General features: G+C 41.4%; 1 protein-coding gene across 5 annotated transcripts in view; it reads right to left on the bottom strand.

The window, feature by feature from the left end:
* The window catches only part of RAB31 (RAB31, member RAS oncogene family), a 72,019-nt gene that overhangs the window by 13,594 nt on the left and 38,669 nt on the right, over positions 1 to 19,756 (bottom strand). For all 5 annotated transcript variants that reach the window (XR_014790152.1, XR_014790153.1, XM_084849852.1 and 2 more), the window contains exons 4-5: positions 12,084 to 12,155; positions 7,263 to 7,369 (exon numbers count right to left, since the gene is read on the bottom strand). Coding sequence is in view for 3 of the 5 variants with exons in the window: in XM_084849852.1 (XP_084705978.1) it covers positions 7,263 to 7,369; positions 12,084 to 12,155 (179 nt within the window). In the remaining 2 variants the exon portion in view is untranslated. The remainder of the gene's footprint in view (positions 1 to 7,262; positions 7,370 to 12,083; positions 12,156 to 19,756) is intronic.

Raw genomic sequence — 19,756 nt, 5'->3', positions numbered from 1 at the left:
TGTTTCATCCAGATTGGTCTCTTTATGTAGAAAGTCCCAGACTGGTGTTTCTAGTATGAAGAAAATTGGCAGAAGTTACCTCAAAGGGGTATGCTTCCTATAAGCCCCTCTGTCATCACTAAGATGATGTTTAAATTATCATGTCACAAAGAACATAAGGAACATGACAAAAATGGTCGTGTCACAAGGAACATAAAAAAGGGAGTCCTAAGTTTTCTATAGCTTTCAAGTTCTGTGTTGTGAAGCAGCATCCTATTATTCCTATACAGTATTTCTATAACAGGGGTGGTCAACTTCTGACCCTCCAGATGTTTTTGCCTACAACTCCCATCATCCTCACCATTGGCTATGTTAGCTAGGGATGATGGGAGTTGTAGGCCAAAACACCTGGAGAGCTGCAAATTACCTGACCCTGCTTTAAAAGCTAGTGTAGCATAGTGTTAAATAATGAGTAATAACTTGGAAGCCACTACTTCAAATCACAGCTCAGTCACAGGGTGATCTCCTACAAACCACTAGGTTTCAATTTCTGCCCACCATCTGTAATATAGGAATAATGATACTGGCCTACTTTATAGGGTTGTTGTAAAAATTACTAAAAAGAGGTAGAAAAGGGAAATTTATATCCAGTTATTGATAAATACTATTCTGTGTCTCTAATTACATATTTTAAAAGGCTCTGGAATCATTCCTGGGTATACTCAAGCAGCTCACACATACTTAACAGTAATACCTCCAGAGATTACATACATACATACATACATATATCTCACAACATCCTAGAAGAATAAAGTGTTCAATTTTAGAAGGTACAAAGGTAGCATTTTGCTAAAAAAGAAAAGAACACATTTCTTCCTAATTTGATACCTGTCACTTTTGGACATAGTCCAAGAACAGTTGATGATAACAGGGATGTGAACAAAAGATAACTTTCATTATTATTCTCTCCAATAATTATATTTATTCCACTAAATTAATAAATGAAAATTCCTGTTAAGACAAATGCAGCAAAAGCCAACAACATCCAGGATCTACCTTCCACAAAAGGAAAGGACCTTCTGCGAGAGGAAAGGCTCCATTCATGGAAGGCTCCTCTGCCCAATTTTGGGAAATCTCACACCACAGTTCACCCCATCTTTCAGGGTCTCCTGCCTCTCTGTATAGTTTTTCAGGGGGCAGGGAAGTCCACTTCCACCAGTGCAATTGATCCAATATAAATCTGGATCCAGCCCTGTATCAATAACTCTTTGTGCGCAGAGATACGTATTTCCAGGTAAGCAGAGCTAGTGCAATAAAATTAGTTCTTTTTATACAGTGCTATTGGCTCTTTTAAAATGCTTGCAGGGTTTATCTCCACAAAAGTATTTTCAGTTAATATATGCATCAAACACTTTTGTTTATTGATAAGCACATTTTTAATTCACATGTTTTATCTATGAACTCTGTGAGTTTATTCATAATACAGTAAAGAGTACTATGAACAGAAAATATAGTGGTTTAAAATAAGACTGCTTTCTTTAATCCAGGGAAAAAATTGGTCTGCTTCAGAGAGAACTATCACATAAGCAAATAGACAACATTTATAGAGGCTGGCATGGCTTCCATAGGCCACTTTGTCGCTACTAAAAAAGATTACAGACCTACCAAAATCTGTCTAGAATATGAAAAGTGTATATAAAAATTTGTGTCTATAAAATGAAAGGGAAGTTCTCAAGACAAAGGACACACACCATGTGTCCTTTGTTTTCACAAGCACCAGCATGTATTAGAATAACCACTGCATTCTTTAGTATGTATTCCAAAAATCAATTAAGAGAGATTAGGTAATAGCTTGTTGAATGCTTTTTTGTTCACACAATCAGGCTAATTAAAACCTGGAGAATGGGCTCCTTTCCCAGTCATTGAACATATGAACCTATGAGCCTCAGAATCCAATATAAATATAAATCTTTCTATAGTTTTTTTTTTAAGTCCAGATTAATTTGAATTCATCAAGAACACAGAGTTGGATCCAGCATTTCATTCCACTGGCAATAGCACCCCCTGAACAGAGTTCCACTCAGAACAATCCCACCAGAAGAAATGAGGGAAGGTGATTTTTTGGTGATTTCTGCTTCCCCATGCAGCCCCCCAGCACTACCTCTTCCTCTGTTCTGGAAAGTCCTCCAACCCACTGAAGCAGATTTTTAGAGGGCATAGGAAACTGCAGGGGGAGGGGGGAATCCATGAAAAACACCTCTTGCATTCTGCCAATGGAAATGTTCCACTGGATCAGAAGCCTTCCACGGATGGAAGGCGGCAAATGCTGGATCCATCCTATGGATTATAATATAACCCTGCTTTCTGAAAATCTCACCATTTTTACCATTCCTCTTGCATGAGTAAGAGAGTCCTTAAAGTGCATCAAGAGATAAATAACCCATGTAAGGACATCTGGGGAGCATTCCCAAAGATCTCCAAAGACCAGCTAAATAAGCCAATTGTGCTGATAAGGCACAATTGTAGATATAAAAAGAAAAATAGGCTACACTGCCAATAAGCAAGATAAAACCTTAATGGCTTGTATGTACATGATAGGCTTCATTGTGCAAGTACTTCTCCTAAGGACAGGCACTCGCGTGCATCCCTGCGTGCCGCCAAACCAATTCACCTCACAAAAGAGCAGCGTACTGTATTTTAACAGATTATATGGCTCCATCTCTACCATTGGATTGCAGTTTGGAACTGAATCTCCTGGCCTGCAAGTCTTTATTTAATCAAGCAAATGCCTGTGTATCATTACAGGAATACATCTACATCAGTCAAATGAAGCAACTGGAAAGAACCAAACATTGCATTTTGCATTTCTTCACTAACACTTCTCCTGTTTCTAGAAACCCTTTCTGCTTGCCACTCCACACATCAGATGAAGTTCACAGTTGCCTACAAATGTTCTTTTAGAAGAAATTAGTTTTCTCCAGCAGCTACTCTAGCTGATTAACAGAAGTGTACAAAGGCAAGGTAAACAGCATAGGCTGCTATACCCACTTACCTGGGTGTAAGTACCATTAAACTCAGTGAGACCTACTGCTCAGTAAACATGTATAGAATGTACTGTTAATCAGTAAATGTCTTAACACGTATGCTATAATGTATTCGTGTCCTATCGTGAGTCAGTGAAAAGTTGCTGTTTAGATAATGATGATGATGATATCGTCTTTTTTTTTCAGCCATAACAAGTTCCACCGTCAGAACAATGACAACTGTTTAGGTAGAAAATATAAATAAATAACACCACACAGAAAAACTAATGGGTTGCATCCAAAGGTTCCCTTTCTTTGTAACAATCATTCACAAGCACTGATAAAATGTTGCTGTGATTTAACTAACAAAAATGGCCACTTTTATGTGACCTACTTAACAACAAAATATTTATTTTAAGTGAAATTGACCAGTGCTTAAGGGGGAACTTATTCCACAAATTCCATTTTAGGGAAGTGTAACAGATAACACAGAATACCCTCACCACAGATACAATACTGTACATTTGAAATGGATATTACGGTATCTTCATCAAGATCTGCAGATGATTACTTGTTGGAAGTCTGAGAAGGGTGAAAGTGTTTCTCAAGGTAAACCTATTTGAATAACTTAAGTATTTTTCAAGACTATAATGATATTTGAATATCTCATACCAAGGAGCTGCCCTAATTACGCTGAGTGTATAAATCTCACAATATGTTTTTGAATTCCATCTTGGCAACGTTAAGTCCTGGTTCCAGAAAAATCATTCACATTCTCTCTCTTTCTTTCTCTCTCACACACACACCCCGTTAAAATAATGGTGGTCCATAGTTAAAAACAAAAGATCAAACATAAGAGCAATCAGTTGAATCATCAGGGGCAGAGGCTATCATACTTAGTCAAAAAACCACTCAGGTCAGGTTCGCGTGATCAGCAGGGGAAACTATGCAGTATCGTCCGTTTCCCCAGTCCCCACCTGCTATTTGCTTAATTACTTGCACCACATCGCGGGCTGCCGTGTCATCCAAACCTGGCACGCAGTACAGTGGGGGTGGCTTCTAACCCACCCCACAACCCAATGGCTTGTAGTAGAGGTGCCGAGTGCACAAGCGGCACATGCAGGGGTGGGAGAAACAACCCATACTGAGTAGTTTGTCCCACTGATTGTGCGAACCCCGCCTCAGAAATGTCCTGCTGGTATGAAACTTGAATTTGCATCATGTTTTTGAATTGCTCTATTCATTCATTTGGTACACAATGCTATGTATGTTTAGACACAAAAAAAGTCCTATAACTTCCAAAATGATGGGAGTTTTCTATCTAAACATACATAGGATTGCACCCTTATTTCTTTAATTTAATTAAAGAATCTCTGCACCAAATTACTGATAAGAATTCATTGGATTCCAGAAAACTTCTAAAGTGAAAGGTTCAGATCACCACCTGTCAGGCAATAAAGGATCCACAGTATAAAAGCCAATACATTTCTTGACCATTGGAAAAGAAACTGACCCTTAACTCGAGAAGTCTGGATCTAATGACATATTGCCTGGAAAGAGAGACAAATCAAACCCATCAAATGAATAGACCAATTGTCTGTATATGAAGCACTAGCCAGAGTTATATTCAAATCTGAGTCTGCTTGAAGTGGCTCCTGCTGCTCTAAATCATTAGCAAATACTCCTTGGCTTAAAAAAAATGGTGCAAAAATGGGACATGATAAAAGTATATAAAACTATGCATGGTGTGAAGAAAGTGGAATCTCTCATAATATTAGAATATGGGGTTATCCAGTGAAGCTGAATTATGGGAGATCCAGGACAGATAAAATATTTCTTCACACAGCGCATACTGAAACTGGAATTTGCTTCCACAGGATGTAGCAATGGCCACCAATTTGGACAGCTTTAAAAAAGGCGATCTGAGAAATTAATGGAGGATAAGGCTCTTAATGGCTACTAGTCATGATGACTATGCATTACATTACTGCCGGTATCAGAGGCAGCTGCTAGGGAACACAAGCAGAAGGATGCTCTTGCACTCATGAAGCTTGTGAGCTTCCCATGGGCATCTGGCTGGTGACTGTGGGAACAGAATGCTAGACTGGATATGCTTTTGGTCTGATCCAGCATGACTCTTCTCATGTCCTTATGTTCTTAGTGGTGCACTTCCAGTTGTGATTTCCTAGGACAAAAATATCAGAAACCTTGGTCTAGAGAGAACAACCAGAAGTGGTACTGGGCTACAGCAGAGCCACTGACACAATTTTCTCATTGCATGAAAAACAATCACACAATAGCTAAAACCTGTGTAAAATTATTAAAAACGCTGGTTTGGATCCAAAGGGGAGAAGTAGAAAATATATTAGTGCTACTCAGTTAATTCTCGTGCAAGTTAGAAGAAGACTCTTGTATTGGCCCCAGGCCTGTAACTAAGTCACCTGTAGTTTTATTTATTTATTTATTTATTTATTATTTAATTTATTAATTGCCCATCTGGCTGGTCACCCAGCCACTCTGGGCGATGTACAACATACAATAAAACAATAAAATTCTACAATAAAAACATTTTCTAAAATACCCTAACCCACCCCAAATGCCTGCCTGAACAACCACGTTTTTAATGCACGACGGAAGCTCATTAAAGAGGGGGCATGACGGAGTTCCCTAGGGAGGGAGTTCCACAGAGTGGGGGCCACTACAGAAAAGGCCCTCTCCCTCTTCCCCACCAGTCTAGCTGTCCTGGCTGATGGGACAGAGAGAAGGCCATCCGAGGCTGATCTTGTTAAGTGGCCTGTCTGGTGCTGCTGGAGGCGCTCCTTAAGATAGGCTGGGCCGGAACCATATAGAGTTTTAAAGGTCAAAACCAACACCTTGAATTTGGCCCGGAAAACAACTGGTAACCAGTGCAACTCCTTCAGCACTGGAGTGATGTGATCTCGCCGGCGGCTGCCTTTAATCAGGTGAGCCGCCGCATTCTGTACCAGCTGCAGTCTAGAGGGGCCTAGAGATCCATAATGCTTTGCTTAGGTTCATTATTAGTGCAATTCCCTTGCTAGTGGGCCTCTGAGCATGTGAGATGAGTCAAAGGTCGATAGCGCAGCCCCAGCACATTCCATCCTAACGAAGGCTAGTATCTTATCAGGGCCCAGGATGTGCCTGAGAAGTGAAGCTATGTTTATGCTGAGCTACAGGTGGCTGTGCTGGGAAAGTTCTGATTGTTTTCCTTCTGACATGCACTGTTAGTCTATGCTGGGAATGAACACTAATTAATGCTTGCTGCTGTCATACTGCCTCACTGCTGACATGTATGGTATAAAACCCATTTTACCCCATGGCTCTAGGTTCAGAGAAGCTGTCTGATCCAACCATTGAGTATACCTGTGTGCTGATTGTACTCAATAAAGTACTCCTTGTAAGTAAACCTGGATCTGATTTATCACTATCTTGGCACCTCTAAATTAAGAGGCCTACTGCAGGGGCAATACAACTCCTCACAGTGTAGTATTACAGCGTATCAAGGGTTGTATTAGAAGGGTGCACAACCTTTCCAGACCTGAGGGCCACATGTGATATTAGCTCAGAGACCTCCCGCAAACACACACCAGCAGCAGGAAAGAACAAGCTATATGAGGATCTCTGGGGAAAGGAGTGGAGAACCTTCTCTCCACTCCCTCCCCCCGGCAATCCAGATACAGATCACTCTTTCCTTGCTATGTTCAGCAAGGAAATAGCTATCTGTATCATGATCACTGGGGAAGGGAATCCATAGCCTGTGCTGTAGACTGTCACATATAAACTAGTGGGCAATAAAAAGATCCTGAGGAAGAGCTTCTGAAAAGTCTTGCACAAGAGCTTGTGTAAAAGAACTGTTCTGGATCTGAGATGACTTTTTTCATGCAGTGCTCTTCCACTAGGTTGGAAATAGCCCTTCCATGAGCAAAAGAGACTTTCCATTAGGTAAACATCATCTTTGTATCCAAGCTGTAATAACAAAGTCAAACAAAAGAAGTATTTTCTAAGTATACATTTTGGTGTTGTATTTTGGCAGCTGCGTAAGATGGCCACCATGGCTTGCTTCTTCTAAAATCTGGAAGTAAATATCACCCCCATCTTATATCAAGGACTTAAGTTCATGGTATGTTCTTTTATTGGTCTGGTATGACCTTGTAGCACTGCAAGTGTCTCTTCTGCATTTGCCGTATTATGAAGAAAGCAGGGTAGAACAAGCAATTTGAAGACAAAAGGTAGATACATTACCTAATATCAGAAAGATCACATTTGTTTCCAGCGATGGCCATTACAATGTTTTCAGGACCATGTTCTTTTAGTTCTTTTACCCATTTCTTCAATGTATGAAATGAATCCTAAATTGAACACATGAGGCAATAGCAAAGAACTTGCTAAATGCAATGCACTGTATTTTAAAAGTAAAAATAACACAACACCCCCACAACTTTATATACTCGGGTCCAGATACCCGACTGCAAAAGATGCAAGAAAGCTCTCCATGTTTGCAGGATGTGTTTATAAATCAGTGGTGGTGAACCTTTTTTGGATCAGGGGCCAAATTCCAATTTGGGGAAGTTCTCAGGGGTCCAATTCCATCAGTGGGTATGGCTAAGGGCATGGGCCAGGAACAAGGACAGATGTAATTCTTACTAATTTGGACATTTTCCTGCCAAGCATACAAATCACAGCTCAATTCTAAGTGCATCTACTCAGGAGTAAGCTCCAATGCATCAGCTCTCATGTCTGCAAAGCACAGGCTCAATTCTATGCAGGATATTTAAGTTTAATTGCTTTTAAATACCCTTTTATTAATAACAGCAAAAAGAAGTTTGCAGGCTGGATGGGGAAATCCTGTGGGCCGCACCTGGCCCATGGGCCAGAGGTTCCCCATCCCTGTTATAAATACAAGATAGCTGCTTATCCTCAGCAAATGAGAATGAACACTGGCAAAAGGAGAAGCTGGGACAACTGCACCTATACTATCAATTTCTTAAGAGTAGACAAAAGTGAGTTTACAAAAATGCCCTATGAATGAAATGTGCACAGTTCATCTATCTATATATAAACTGAATGTTTTAGGGAAGAAGGCAAACTAGAAAGTGGAAATAAACATCAGCATGTGGTGGCAATGCGCGTGGAGAGTGTGTGTGAATGAATGCTAACATCTGGCAATGGGCAAAGGGGTCAATGACTTATTCCTGCGGTAGATCCTTTCCCTGGCTGCTTCTTTCTTGGAAATGGCCTCGTGAATGATGCTGCGGATCAGTGATGCCATCAGAACAGATCTGGGGCAACAAATCCAGGGCCACACTCAGCAGAATGAGAAGAAGGGCCACCAGACATAGTAGGGCTGGTTTACCATAACTTGAAGTAAATGAAGTCATGCATTAAGCAGAGGGACCATGGAGACCTGCATCTAAAATTAACTAACTGCATTTATTTTGTAGGGCAGGCGTGAGCAACACACATCCAGCAGGCCACTTGTAGGCCCCTGGCTTCTTGGGTGGCCCCACCAAACAACCAAAATTTGGCAGCACAGCAGCAAAGAAAAATCAGTGGTTGGCCACCAAATTTCTGCAGGAAACTGCTACAGAGGCTTAAAACAGACAAATTTAGTTTGAAAACCACTGATTTTTTTGCTGCCACCACAGCAGCAGGAATGTGCCCATGGTGAGGTCCAGGGGTGGAAGGTGGCTTCCATGCCTCTGGTGTTGCTCATCCTTGGTGTAGGGCCACATAAATGGGATTTTTTGCACTGAGCGTATGTATCTTTTTTCCACAGTTCCCAACCTTTCAGGCACTTTCTCTGCCCCATGCAGAAAGGTGTTTGCACTGCTACATCATTTTGCTAATGCACCAATTAATTGTGCCAACGCTTCTGTCCTAAAAGTAAATATATAATTCAATTTGCTGAAGACATAAAGTTTATTATATCCATTCACTAATGCCTATCCTGTCATGCAGCTTTATCAGATGGATTTCTTATTATAATCCAAATACATCATTTGGCTTTGAAGATTTGTAATTTTCCATTTGGAAGTAATAGCAGAGAACATTCTGCCCAAACGCAGTGCCCTGTACTTCAGTAATTTGACAAGGACCAAAGAGTTATTTTTATATTACTTTTATCTCAGCTATAAATATTGAGCCAAAAAAAGTTTTTCATTACTTCATTTGCTTTACTTAAAAGAGAAACTGTTCCAAAATGGTTCAGCTGTCACAGCAAATACAAGTGAGTGCCTTAATAAACATTTATGCATTTTTAGAAAACAAAGCATGTTATTTTCTATTCTGTATCAGTTGCAAATAGCACAATAGTGTATTATTATGCACTATTATTCCCATATCTATGCAGGTATGGAAATGCCAGCGATGCTAAGCCCTCCCGCTGAGTAATGAGGCAGCAGAGACTGGCTGTGCAATCCACAAACTCTTTATTCAGCTAACAGCACCTGTTCACCTCTGAAGCGACTACAAAAGGACTACAAAAGCTTAGAACTGTCCTCTAGGCCTAATTTGCGAAGTGAATCTTTTGGTAAGAGAGCTGCTGAAGGCAGGTGAATTGCCTGTCAACTCCAGACAGGTTGCCCACTGTGCTCAAGTGGCTTTTTCCGAGCTCCTGCCTTCAGGGAGGATCCTCCCAAGCCAACTTCTGACAGGCAGCCAATCTGGTGTGACACCTCCCACCCCCTCCTCTCAACTCTGCCCATTTAACTCGGAGGCAAGTTCTGGCATCTATCAATCTTAATACTCCCTGCCCCTCTGACAGAGCCTGGGTTCCCAGGCAGGGGAGATGGTCTCTGAGCCTGACCCTCCTCCTTGATAAGCTCCTGGGAATGTGCTTTGCTGGCTACTGAAGAGTCTTGGGGAATATCCTCCTCCATACCCTATCCCTGCTGGGCTTCTTCTAATGCTGTTTCAGACTCTGAATCAGAGTCTGAAAGCAAAAAAGAGGGCTGGGGCTCAATCCTGACAGAAAATGCCATGCTTGCAGTCTGTTAGGTCAGAAAGACAAGTTTCACAAGTATTTTTTCACAAAAGCCAGCTTCAACATAAGCAAAGGGCTGGATGCACCTGATCTTGTCTGATCTCGGAAGCTAAGCAGGGTCAGCCCTGGTTAGTACATGGATGGGAGACCGCCTGGCAATCAGGCTTCCTGCATTGAGCAGGGGGCTGCACTCGATGGTCTTGTAGGCCCCTTCCAACCCTATGATTCTATGATACTTTCTGTGATACATTCTTGGTTTGGGGCAACATTTGTTCTTTTGTAAAATCCTGGCCTCCAAGCATGTCCTCATCAGAAACTCCATCCTGGGAATTAAAGCTGACTGTAAAGCCATCAAAAGAATCACATCTTTATGCTAAAAGGGTAAACAGACCACCAGATAAAGGCTGCAATTCTATATACCCTTACTCGCATAAGTCCCACTGAACTCAATGGAGCTGACATCTGAATCACACTGTAAAACTGACTTATGAAACAGAATCTTTGTTCCATGATTAGTCAAATGAGTTATTTACGATAACAACAATTGGTGTTAAGACTAGACTATCTTGTGCTAATCCTGGGGGAACTTCTTTAGGACCTGGAACATTACAACTTCTTCACATTGACCCAGTTGTAGCCCTGCCAGGCCAGTGGTACTTCACTCTTCTGCTTTTACTACTTGGAGTGTGCTACCCCTTGCTTCTAGGAAGTATTCTGGACCCCAAGAGATGGGACTGGAACAAAACAGGTGGCTTCCAATCCCGGTGGTTGTTGTTGTGGAGAGGGACTCTTTTGGAATTCCAACAAGGTGGTTGATTTTTAATCAATTAACAAACAAGTTTGGTACTGGTATAATAGCTATTCTTCATAGTTTAAAATATCAGAACTTTCATTCCATTCAAGTCACAGAAAATAACTATGGGAACATCTGTGAGACCTTTAATCCAGCACACTGTTAGGTGTACTTAATCCCACTGAACTGAATGGGACCTCAGTATGCTTTATTGAAAATCACAATCCAGTGTATTTTAAAGCAGGGCTAGGGAAATGTTTTGGGGTGGAGGATGAATGACCACCCACCAGGATCTTCACAGACTGGATGATGTCAGGGGTGTAGTTCCCCTTGCACTCTACGTTATGCACAAACTCTGCAATGTATACTTTCATATATTTTCTCAGTAAAGTGTCATCCATCCACTCCATCAAGGATGAAGCCGTTTCTGTGACTTTGGTGCAGTCAATTGAACATAAAACAACACGAACATTAAAAACCCTAAAATGGTTTTCTTTTATTGTCGTTGCCTAGCCCCTCCACCTATCTATCTGAAATTTTACAGATAATTTACTTACAGCTACCTCTACAATGTATGCATACAAATTGTCCATAAAACCACAGGAGGGGGAAGTGAATCCCTTTTTTGGTCCCCCAACAAATTAACATTAATGGTGCTTAGCACAAAACCCATCAACGTATAATTCTGAAATTTTTCAGGTTTCTTCCCTATGGGCACTTCTATGATATATATCGTTTTCATACAAATTCCCCCCCTACACACAGAAAACCCAGAGGGATAACTGAATCTCTTTTTGAAAACCCCCAAACTGAAAAAGTAGCTCTTGCACAAAACCCTCTGTACCAACCCATCTGAAATGTGGCAGTCATCATCCCCTCAGTAGGGGCTAATATGCCTGAAAATATCATCCGATTTGTCAAAAAGCAAAACACGCTATAGACGTGTATTGATTTCCAAATGATGGTCAATGGGGAGTCATGACATTTCAGGTTTCCTGAAGTGAAACTCTGATTCGGACCTGACTCAAATCAAGCAGCCTCTGAAGCAGTCCAAGCCAAATTAGGCTGTTTTCCAAATTGCTGAATCAGGATCCAAACCAAATCCTATGGGTAGTAGTGTAGACCCCTACAGTTTAAATAACTGAAGTAAAATACCTTCTTATAAACTTTAATAAGACCTAAGAAACTTCTGAAGATATGGCCCACTAACTTTTATGCAGGACTACCTTCTAAGATAACACGGCAAACTGCATATCACTGATAGGACAACTGTAATTGGATAGCTTACCTGCTTAGTGATATCATAGACTATAACAGCTGCTGCTGACCCACGGTAGTACATTGGTGCCAATGAATGAAACTATGAAAAATTGAACACAAAATCAAAATCACAAAAGAAGTTGAAATTATTGCATTTGTGTAAGTCAGCAAGATGCTATGATTACATTAGCCTCTTCAAAGAGTGTGTCTAGTGACTATTTTCTCATAGTTACAGTAATCTATACCTATTAAAATCACATGTTATGTTCTTTTAATCTACTGAGCTGTAATAATGAATACATCTTTGTGAATATACAGTCAGGGCCAGAAATATTTGAACAAGGATAACTGTTTTGGCAGTTGGCCTCTGTACCCTACCATATTGAAGTTGAAAGGAAACACACCCAGATGGGAGTGAAGTCAGGACTTTCAGCTGTAATTCAAGGGGTTGGACAAAAGTGGGGCACTAACCATTCAGGAAGGACAGCCAGTGGCATACACACACACCCATCATTGGTGGCTCATAAGTAATGGAACAAACCAACATCATTCCAAACTGAAGGATTGCCTTTAATACCTGGATGAAAATCCTTTGCAGTCAATGACTGCCTGAAGTCTGGAACCCATGGACATGACCAAATGCTGAGTTTCCTCCCTCGAGATGCTTTGCCAGGCCTTTACTGCAGCTGCCTTCAGCTACTGCTTGTTTGTGGGTCTTTCTGCCTTCAGTCTTGTCTTCAGGAAGTGAAAAGCATGCTCTGTTGGGTGGAGATCAGGTGACTGACTTGGCCATTGAAGAACATCCCACTGAGAAACTCTTGAGAAACTCTTGGGTAGTTTTTGCTGTATGTTTTGGGTCATTATCCATCTGCAATATGAAGCGGCGTCCTATCAGTTTGGCAGCATTCGGCTGAATCTGAGCAGAAAGTATAGCCCTATACACTTCAGAATTCATCCCGCTGCTTTTATCAGCAGTCACGTCATCAATAAACACCAATGGCCCAGTTCCATTGGCAGCCATACGTGCCCATGCCATAACACTGCCTCCACCATGTTTGACAGATGATGTGGTATGCTTTGGACCAGGAGCTGTTCCTTTCCTTCTCCATACTTTTCTCTTCCCATCATTCTGGTACAAGTTCATCTTAGTTTCATCAGTCCAAAGAATCTTATTCCAGAACTGGGCAGGATTTTTTAGGTGTTTGCTGGCAAAGGCTAATCTGGCCTGTCTTTCTTGAGCATTACCAGTGGTTTGCACCTTGTTGTGAAGCCTCTGTATTTACATTCATAAAGCCGTCTCTTGACTGTAGATGTCAATTACATGCCTACCTCCGCAAGAGCGTTCTTCACCTGGCTAGATGTTGTGAACGGGTTCCTCTTTACCATGAGCAGAATTCTGCGGTCATCCACTTTAGTTGTCTTCCGTGGTCTGCCAGGCCTTTTGCTGTTGCTGAGCTTGCCAGTTAATTCCTTCTTTTTCAGGATGTTCCAAACTGTTGTGCTGGCCACTCCCAATGTTTTTGCTATCTCTCTGATGGGTTTATTTTGTTTCCTCAGCCTAATGATGGCCTCCTTCACTCGCATGGACACCTCATGTTGGGAGTTCCAGTGAATAGCTACCAAATGCAAATGTAACACTCAGAACCACCTCCAGGTCTTTTATGTGCTTGATTGGTCAAGGGGTACCCAGGAAACAGGCCCCACCTGGCCATGCAGCTGCTTGTCAGCCATTTGTTCCATTACTTATGAGCCACCAACGATGGGTGTGTATGTATGCCACTGGCTGTCCTTCCTGAATGGTTAGTGCCCCACTTTTGTCAAACCCCTTGAATTACAGCTGAAAGTCCTGACTTCACTCCCATCTGGGTGTGTTTCCTTTCAACTTCAATGTGGTGGGGTACAGAGGCCAACTGCCAAAACAGTTATCCTTGTTCCAATATTTCTGGCCCTGACTGTAAATACCCTAGTAGTTTAATTCCGTGACACAGTTTTGTTCCATATAAACATTCTACGTTATGTTAAGCCAAAGCTAATCAGTCAATCCTAAAGGAAATCAACCCTGAGTGCTCATTGGAAGGACAGATACTGAAGCTGAAGCTCAAATATTTTGGCCACCTAATGCGAAGAGAAAACTCTCTGGAAAGGACCCTGATGCTGGGAAAGACTGAAGGCAAAAGGGGAAGGGGATGACAGAGGATGAGATGGCTAGATAGGATCACTGATGCAATGAATATGGACTTGAGAATGCTCCGGGAGAGAGCGCAGGACAGGAAGGCCTGGCATGCTATGGTCCACGGGGTCACGAAGAGTCGGACACGACTGAACAACAACAACAACAACAACTCTGAGTTATGTGTGATTGGACATAGACATGGCACTCAACCCATGGATCATGAAATGAGAAGCAGTTCTCTGCCCACTCCTCAGAATAACATGGACATGAAAGGCCAAATGCAAGGGGAAGGACAACTTTATCTATTTAACCATGTTTATAAATTGGCCATGTGCCTCTAAATCTTTGCTCAACAGTTATATGAAGCCACTGTGTTACAAAGTCTTTATACACTGTATTCTTCCTTGATCCCCATAACCAAAATGCTATTTCTAGGATGTGCTTCTACAAAAATTAATGAGCATTTCCAGATATATTTGAAAAAATAAGTTCAATAACATGCTTCATCTCTACCTAGCCCACCTCTATGTCCCTCAAACCATGTTACTCCAAGCAGTTTATTTTCTGGGCCTTGTTTCTCCCCATGTCTATAAGCCTATCTACACCCAGCGTGTTTTTAATTATTCCCTGTACATTCAGAATGTACACTGCACTGGAATCAGTTATTATTATTCCCAATTTGGCTCCAATCATCATTCTTAGATCAGCTGTTCCCTGAACTCCCAGCCTTTCTGTCCAGCAAACATGGAGTTAAATTGCTAATTTACAGAAACTACAGGAAGTACAGAATTTATTGTCAAACTTTTTAGAGCTTGCTAAAGGACATCATGTCAACAGCATGGGCTCAGACAGGCCAGGAAAGTTCAAAGAAAGGGGCAGAGGGAGGTAAGGGTAAGAAGATTTGGGGGAGCTTTGCTTCTGGATTCTCACACATGCAGGCTTAGTTTCTTTTCCTAACTATGACATCTGAGCAATCTGAGCAAATAAAATTAAGTCTTCCATCTTTTGGGATTAGAGAAAATGCTTCAGTTCACAAAAGGAACAGAGTTAATTTTCTGGAATGCTAAGCATCTCGGATTTAATCCAATGGGAATGCATATGATTTCATGTGACTTGTCATTAGAAACTCTCCTTTGAAATGAGCTTAAGAAAATACTGTACTTCTTCACAATGACCATTTTATTAAAGCAATAATTTCTGACACCCTATGGAAAATGAAGAAAACTGAATTAAGACATGTGCTTTTCAATGGCATGACTTTTTTGTGGCATACCTTTGAAGAACTACACACCCTATGATAAAGAAAAACATATGCAGGTTTTTGCTCTCTTGGCTTGACAATTATTATGGAATACGGAAGACTGCATAAAAACATTCCTCTTTTTTCCTTCTTCTCTAAACTGAGGAAATCTGCATTTTATTTTTCTCCCAAACCCATGATCCGAAGCAGCAGCATTATATAGGTACTGGAAATGCCTGATGATATGTTATGCCCAGGACAACTGCCATGGAAGGCTTAGAGGACACACCAGCAGAAAGCTAGACAAGAGCTTTATTTGTCTCTCTCAAACAACAACTTAACAGGAACCTCCAACCTCCACCCAGAAACAACTGAATCCAGTGCCATCTAGAGACTAAATAATATAATGAAAACGTACACACACAAAAGTAACAAAAATTAAGTAAATTGGCATTGGTAAAACATCCAGTGGATTCGGTAATCCTACACGTATCTTGAAATCTCAAAGGTTTCCAAATACTTTGACCAAAGCAAGTGACAAGCTGAGTAGTAACATCACGGTCAGTCTTACAAGATGGTCCATGCAGTGTGATGTGATGGCTAAAAGGGCTTCTGCAATTCAAGGCTACATTAACAGAAATATAGTTATATATATAGAAATGTATAACAGATCACAAGAAGTAATGATATCAGTCGACTCTGCCTTGGACAGATTTCTCCTGGAGTGCTATATCCCGTTTGGGGCACTGAAGCTTAATAAGGATACCAGCAAACTGGCACATATACAGAGGAGGATACTTCTTCACATAGCGCATAGTTAAACTATGGAATTCGCTACCACAGGAAGTAGTGATGGCCACCAGTTTGGACGGCTTTAAAAGGAGGTTAGACAAATTCCTGGAGGAAAAGGCTATCAATGACTACTAGTCTTGATGGCTATGTGCTACCTCCAATACCAGAGGCAGTGAGCCTATATACACTAGTTGCTGGGAACATGGGTGGGAGAGTGGGGTTGCGCTCATGCCCTGCTTGTGAGTCCCTGGTCGACAGCTGGTTGGCCACTGTGTGAACAGGATGCTGGACTAGATGGACCCTTGGTCTGATCCAGTATGGCTCTTCTTATGTTTTTATGTTCTTACAAGGGTGACAAAGATGGTGTGGGACCTGAAGACGAAGTCCTGTGGGAAAAGGTTGAAGGACTTGGATATGTTTAGCCCAGAGAAGAGACAGTTAAGAGGTGATATGATAGCCATCTTCAAATATTCGAAGGGATGTAACATTGATAACGGAGAAAATTTGTTTTCTGTTGCTCCAGGATATAGGACCTGAATCAACGTGCTCAAATTACAAGAATGGGGAGTTCAACAAAACTTTATGAAGAACTTCCTGATAGTACAAGCTGTTTAACAGTGGAATAGACTGCTTCAAAAGGACTCTCCTTTATTAGAGGTTTTTAAGGAGAGGCTGGATAGTGGATGACCACATATCAGGGATGCTGTAGCTGATCATGAATTTCATGAATTGAAAGGAGGTTGGACTAGATGACCTTTGAGATCCCTTCTGGGTTCTAACACAAACCAGACTCTTATGTCAGATGAACAAAGCAAGAATTAGAAGTGCATAGCTCAAAACAGGACAATCAGTAGAGAGAGGACTCATTGGTAGGAAGGGGAGAGGCAGAGCTGCACAGAAGTGTGCCTGTCCAATCACAGCATGCTGAGTCACCTGACTGGCTGCAATGGCACAGCTTAAGGGTCCCAGCACAGCCCACCTATAGGTGGTAGCTGCAGCAGAGGAAAGAAGGCAAAAGCAGCAGGTGGCCCAGAGATTGGGACACTTGCTTATAGAGCTCAAGATGGGCCCGGAACACTGGAGACAAGGGAGCTCTAGATGTTCAAAGCTTTTACTATTCTAGAAACCTTAGTCTAGAGTTTGACCACATGTTACAGTTGCTCATTTGAGAAGCAGCCGACTCTAATTGTTTACAATCCCGAAAGCTGTCTTACAATCCCGAAAGCTGTCATCGTAGGACTATTCCAACAGGGAAGGCCCTGACTCAACCCTCACTTTTCCAAGCTCTCTCACAAAGTATAAAGAACCTGGCAAATTAAAGAAGTGGCAATAGTTTCCTGTCTGGGAGAAGGAGCCCTGTCTCCTTTTGTTGTTGTTGTTGCTATCTTCCACTGTTTATCAGAGGTAAAGCAGTTAACTCTCCAATTGCTAAACTATAACCCTGGGGCAACTTAAAAGACTAATGAGTTTATTGTGGCATGAACTCTCTTAAGAGCCTGCTTCAGAAAATGCATGGAATATCTGTTGGATTTATGTGGGTTCCCAAAAGGTGAGAAAATCTGTTTTTACGAAGTGATATAAAAGGATAAAATGATATAGTTTGAAAAATAGTGATGAATCAAATCCACTGAAATGAGCAAATTTCAATCATTAGGAGTCAACAAGTCCATAGATGTAAATGGACCAGACACACCCAATCAATTCATACATTCCCATTAGCCCATGTGCTACACAAAGAAAGAATTGGCAGCATGGGAAAGCCATATGCTTTTCAGATAATGATAGACATAAACTCCACTACTGGATTTGTAAATCAAAGGCGAGAACAAATCAGTAAGAGTGTTGCCACAGCTTTCAACAGGAAACTTGCTCTTTAAGGAACAGTGAATTATTTAAAAGCACTTTACTTTCCGTTACTTACCAATCACATTTCAGAAGGAGACGTCTATGAATAGGTTTTGAAAGTATTTTTGTACCGTTATTGCAACAACAGGTTAATCTGATAACATTGTCAAACAACAACAAAATCCTCACAAACACCCATAGTATTTTAAAAGTAAAAATAAACACAATCCAAAGGAGTGCAAGTTGTTCCAAGGAAGTGAAAGTGATTTCAACTAACATTATGTTTTTGGACTGTATGTCTTAACTAAATAAAGGTACTGTGACTGTCTATTTATTTTCTAGGAATCAGTGTAGACCTAAACAATCTCACATAACAAGAGTTTGACATATATATTTAAAGATACAAAGCTGTTTATGGAAAGGACCTAATCCAAGAGTAGGATTGTTGGCATGTGGAAAATTGCTAAGTCCAGAACTGGACATTACATCAGGAGTGTACAACCCACAGCCCTTGGCTGCAGATTGTGCAGCCCCCACCCACCTTCCCCTGCAGCCCAGCTGACCACAGAAAGGAGGACCTCAGAAAGACTGGAGAAAGGAGGCTTTCTTAAGTGGTAAGCAGGGAAACCCATTCTTATCTCCAATAACCTGAACAAATTTGATCAGAGATAAGATCAATTTAAAGATCTTTAAACTTTAAATACTAAAGTAGACGTTTAAAGTTTAAACACCTTTAAATTTTAGAACTGAGCTATACTTTGCATGCCTGAAAGCTGGGGCTTACCTCTGAGTAGACATACATGGAACTGAGCTGTGCTTTGTATGCCTGGTGGAAAAATACCTAAATTGGTAAGAAATACCTCCGTGTGTGTATAGACACGTGCCCCCCTCCCCCACATATCCCATATGCCACAAAGGTTGTGCAACCCTGAGTTACATGGTTGCCACTGAAAGCAGGTCTGCCACTGAAAACAGCAACCCAATCTGTCCTCTCTGTTTCACCCCCAGTAACATCTATAATAAAAAAGACCTATGACGTATTTCCCCATCCCTGCACTGTTTTATTACTTACAGGGATGGAGAAAAATGCAGTGAGGTGATATCACAACCTGCATTTTGTATGACTAAACATTAGGAAAAGAGAAGAGAGCCCTATGAAGAGAGACTGAAGAGCCCTATGAAGAGAGACTGAAAGAACTGGGCATGTTTAGCCTTGAGAAGAGAAGACTGAGGGGAGATATGATAGCACTCTTCAAGTACTTGAAAGGTTGTCACAGAGAGGAAGGCCAGGATCTCTTCTTGATCATCCCAGAGTGCAGGACACGGAATAATGGGCTCAAGTTAGAGGAAGCCAGATTCCAGCTGAAAATCAGGAAAAACCTCCTGACTGTTAGAGCAATACAACAATGGAACCAATTACCTAGGGAGGTGGTGGGCTCTCCCACACTGGAGGCATTCAAGATGAGGCTGGACAGCTGTCTGTCCAGGATGCTCTGACCTGGATTCCTGCATTGAGCTGGGGGTTAGACTCGATGGCCTTGTAGGCCCCTTCCAACCCTGCTATTCTATGATTCTATGAGAACATAGCAATGGTGGCTCATGTCCTTCACTAATGTCTAGTTCCAGCCTAATGTGTTAAAATTAACCAATT

The sequence above is a fragment of the Heloderma suspectum genome, chromosome 4 (assembly GCF_057233095.1).
Source record: "Heloderma suspectum isolate Gila_16-S chromosome 4, 16-S_ref, whole genome shotgun sequence".
In the NCBI taxonomy this organism is placed as follows: domain Eukaryota; kingdom Metazoa; phylum Chordata; class Lepidosauria; order Squamata; family Helodermatidae; genus Heloderma; species Heloderma suspectum.
This window is presented reverse-complemented; position numbering and strand designations above follow the sequence as displayed.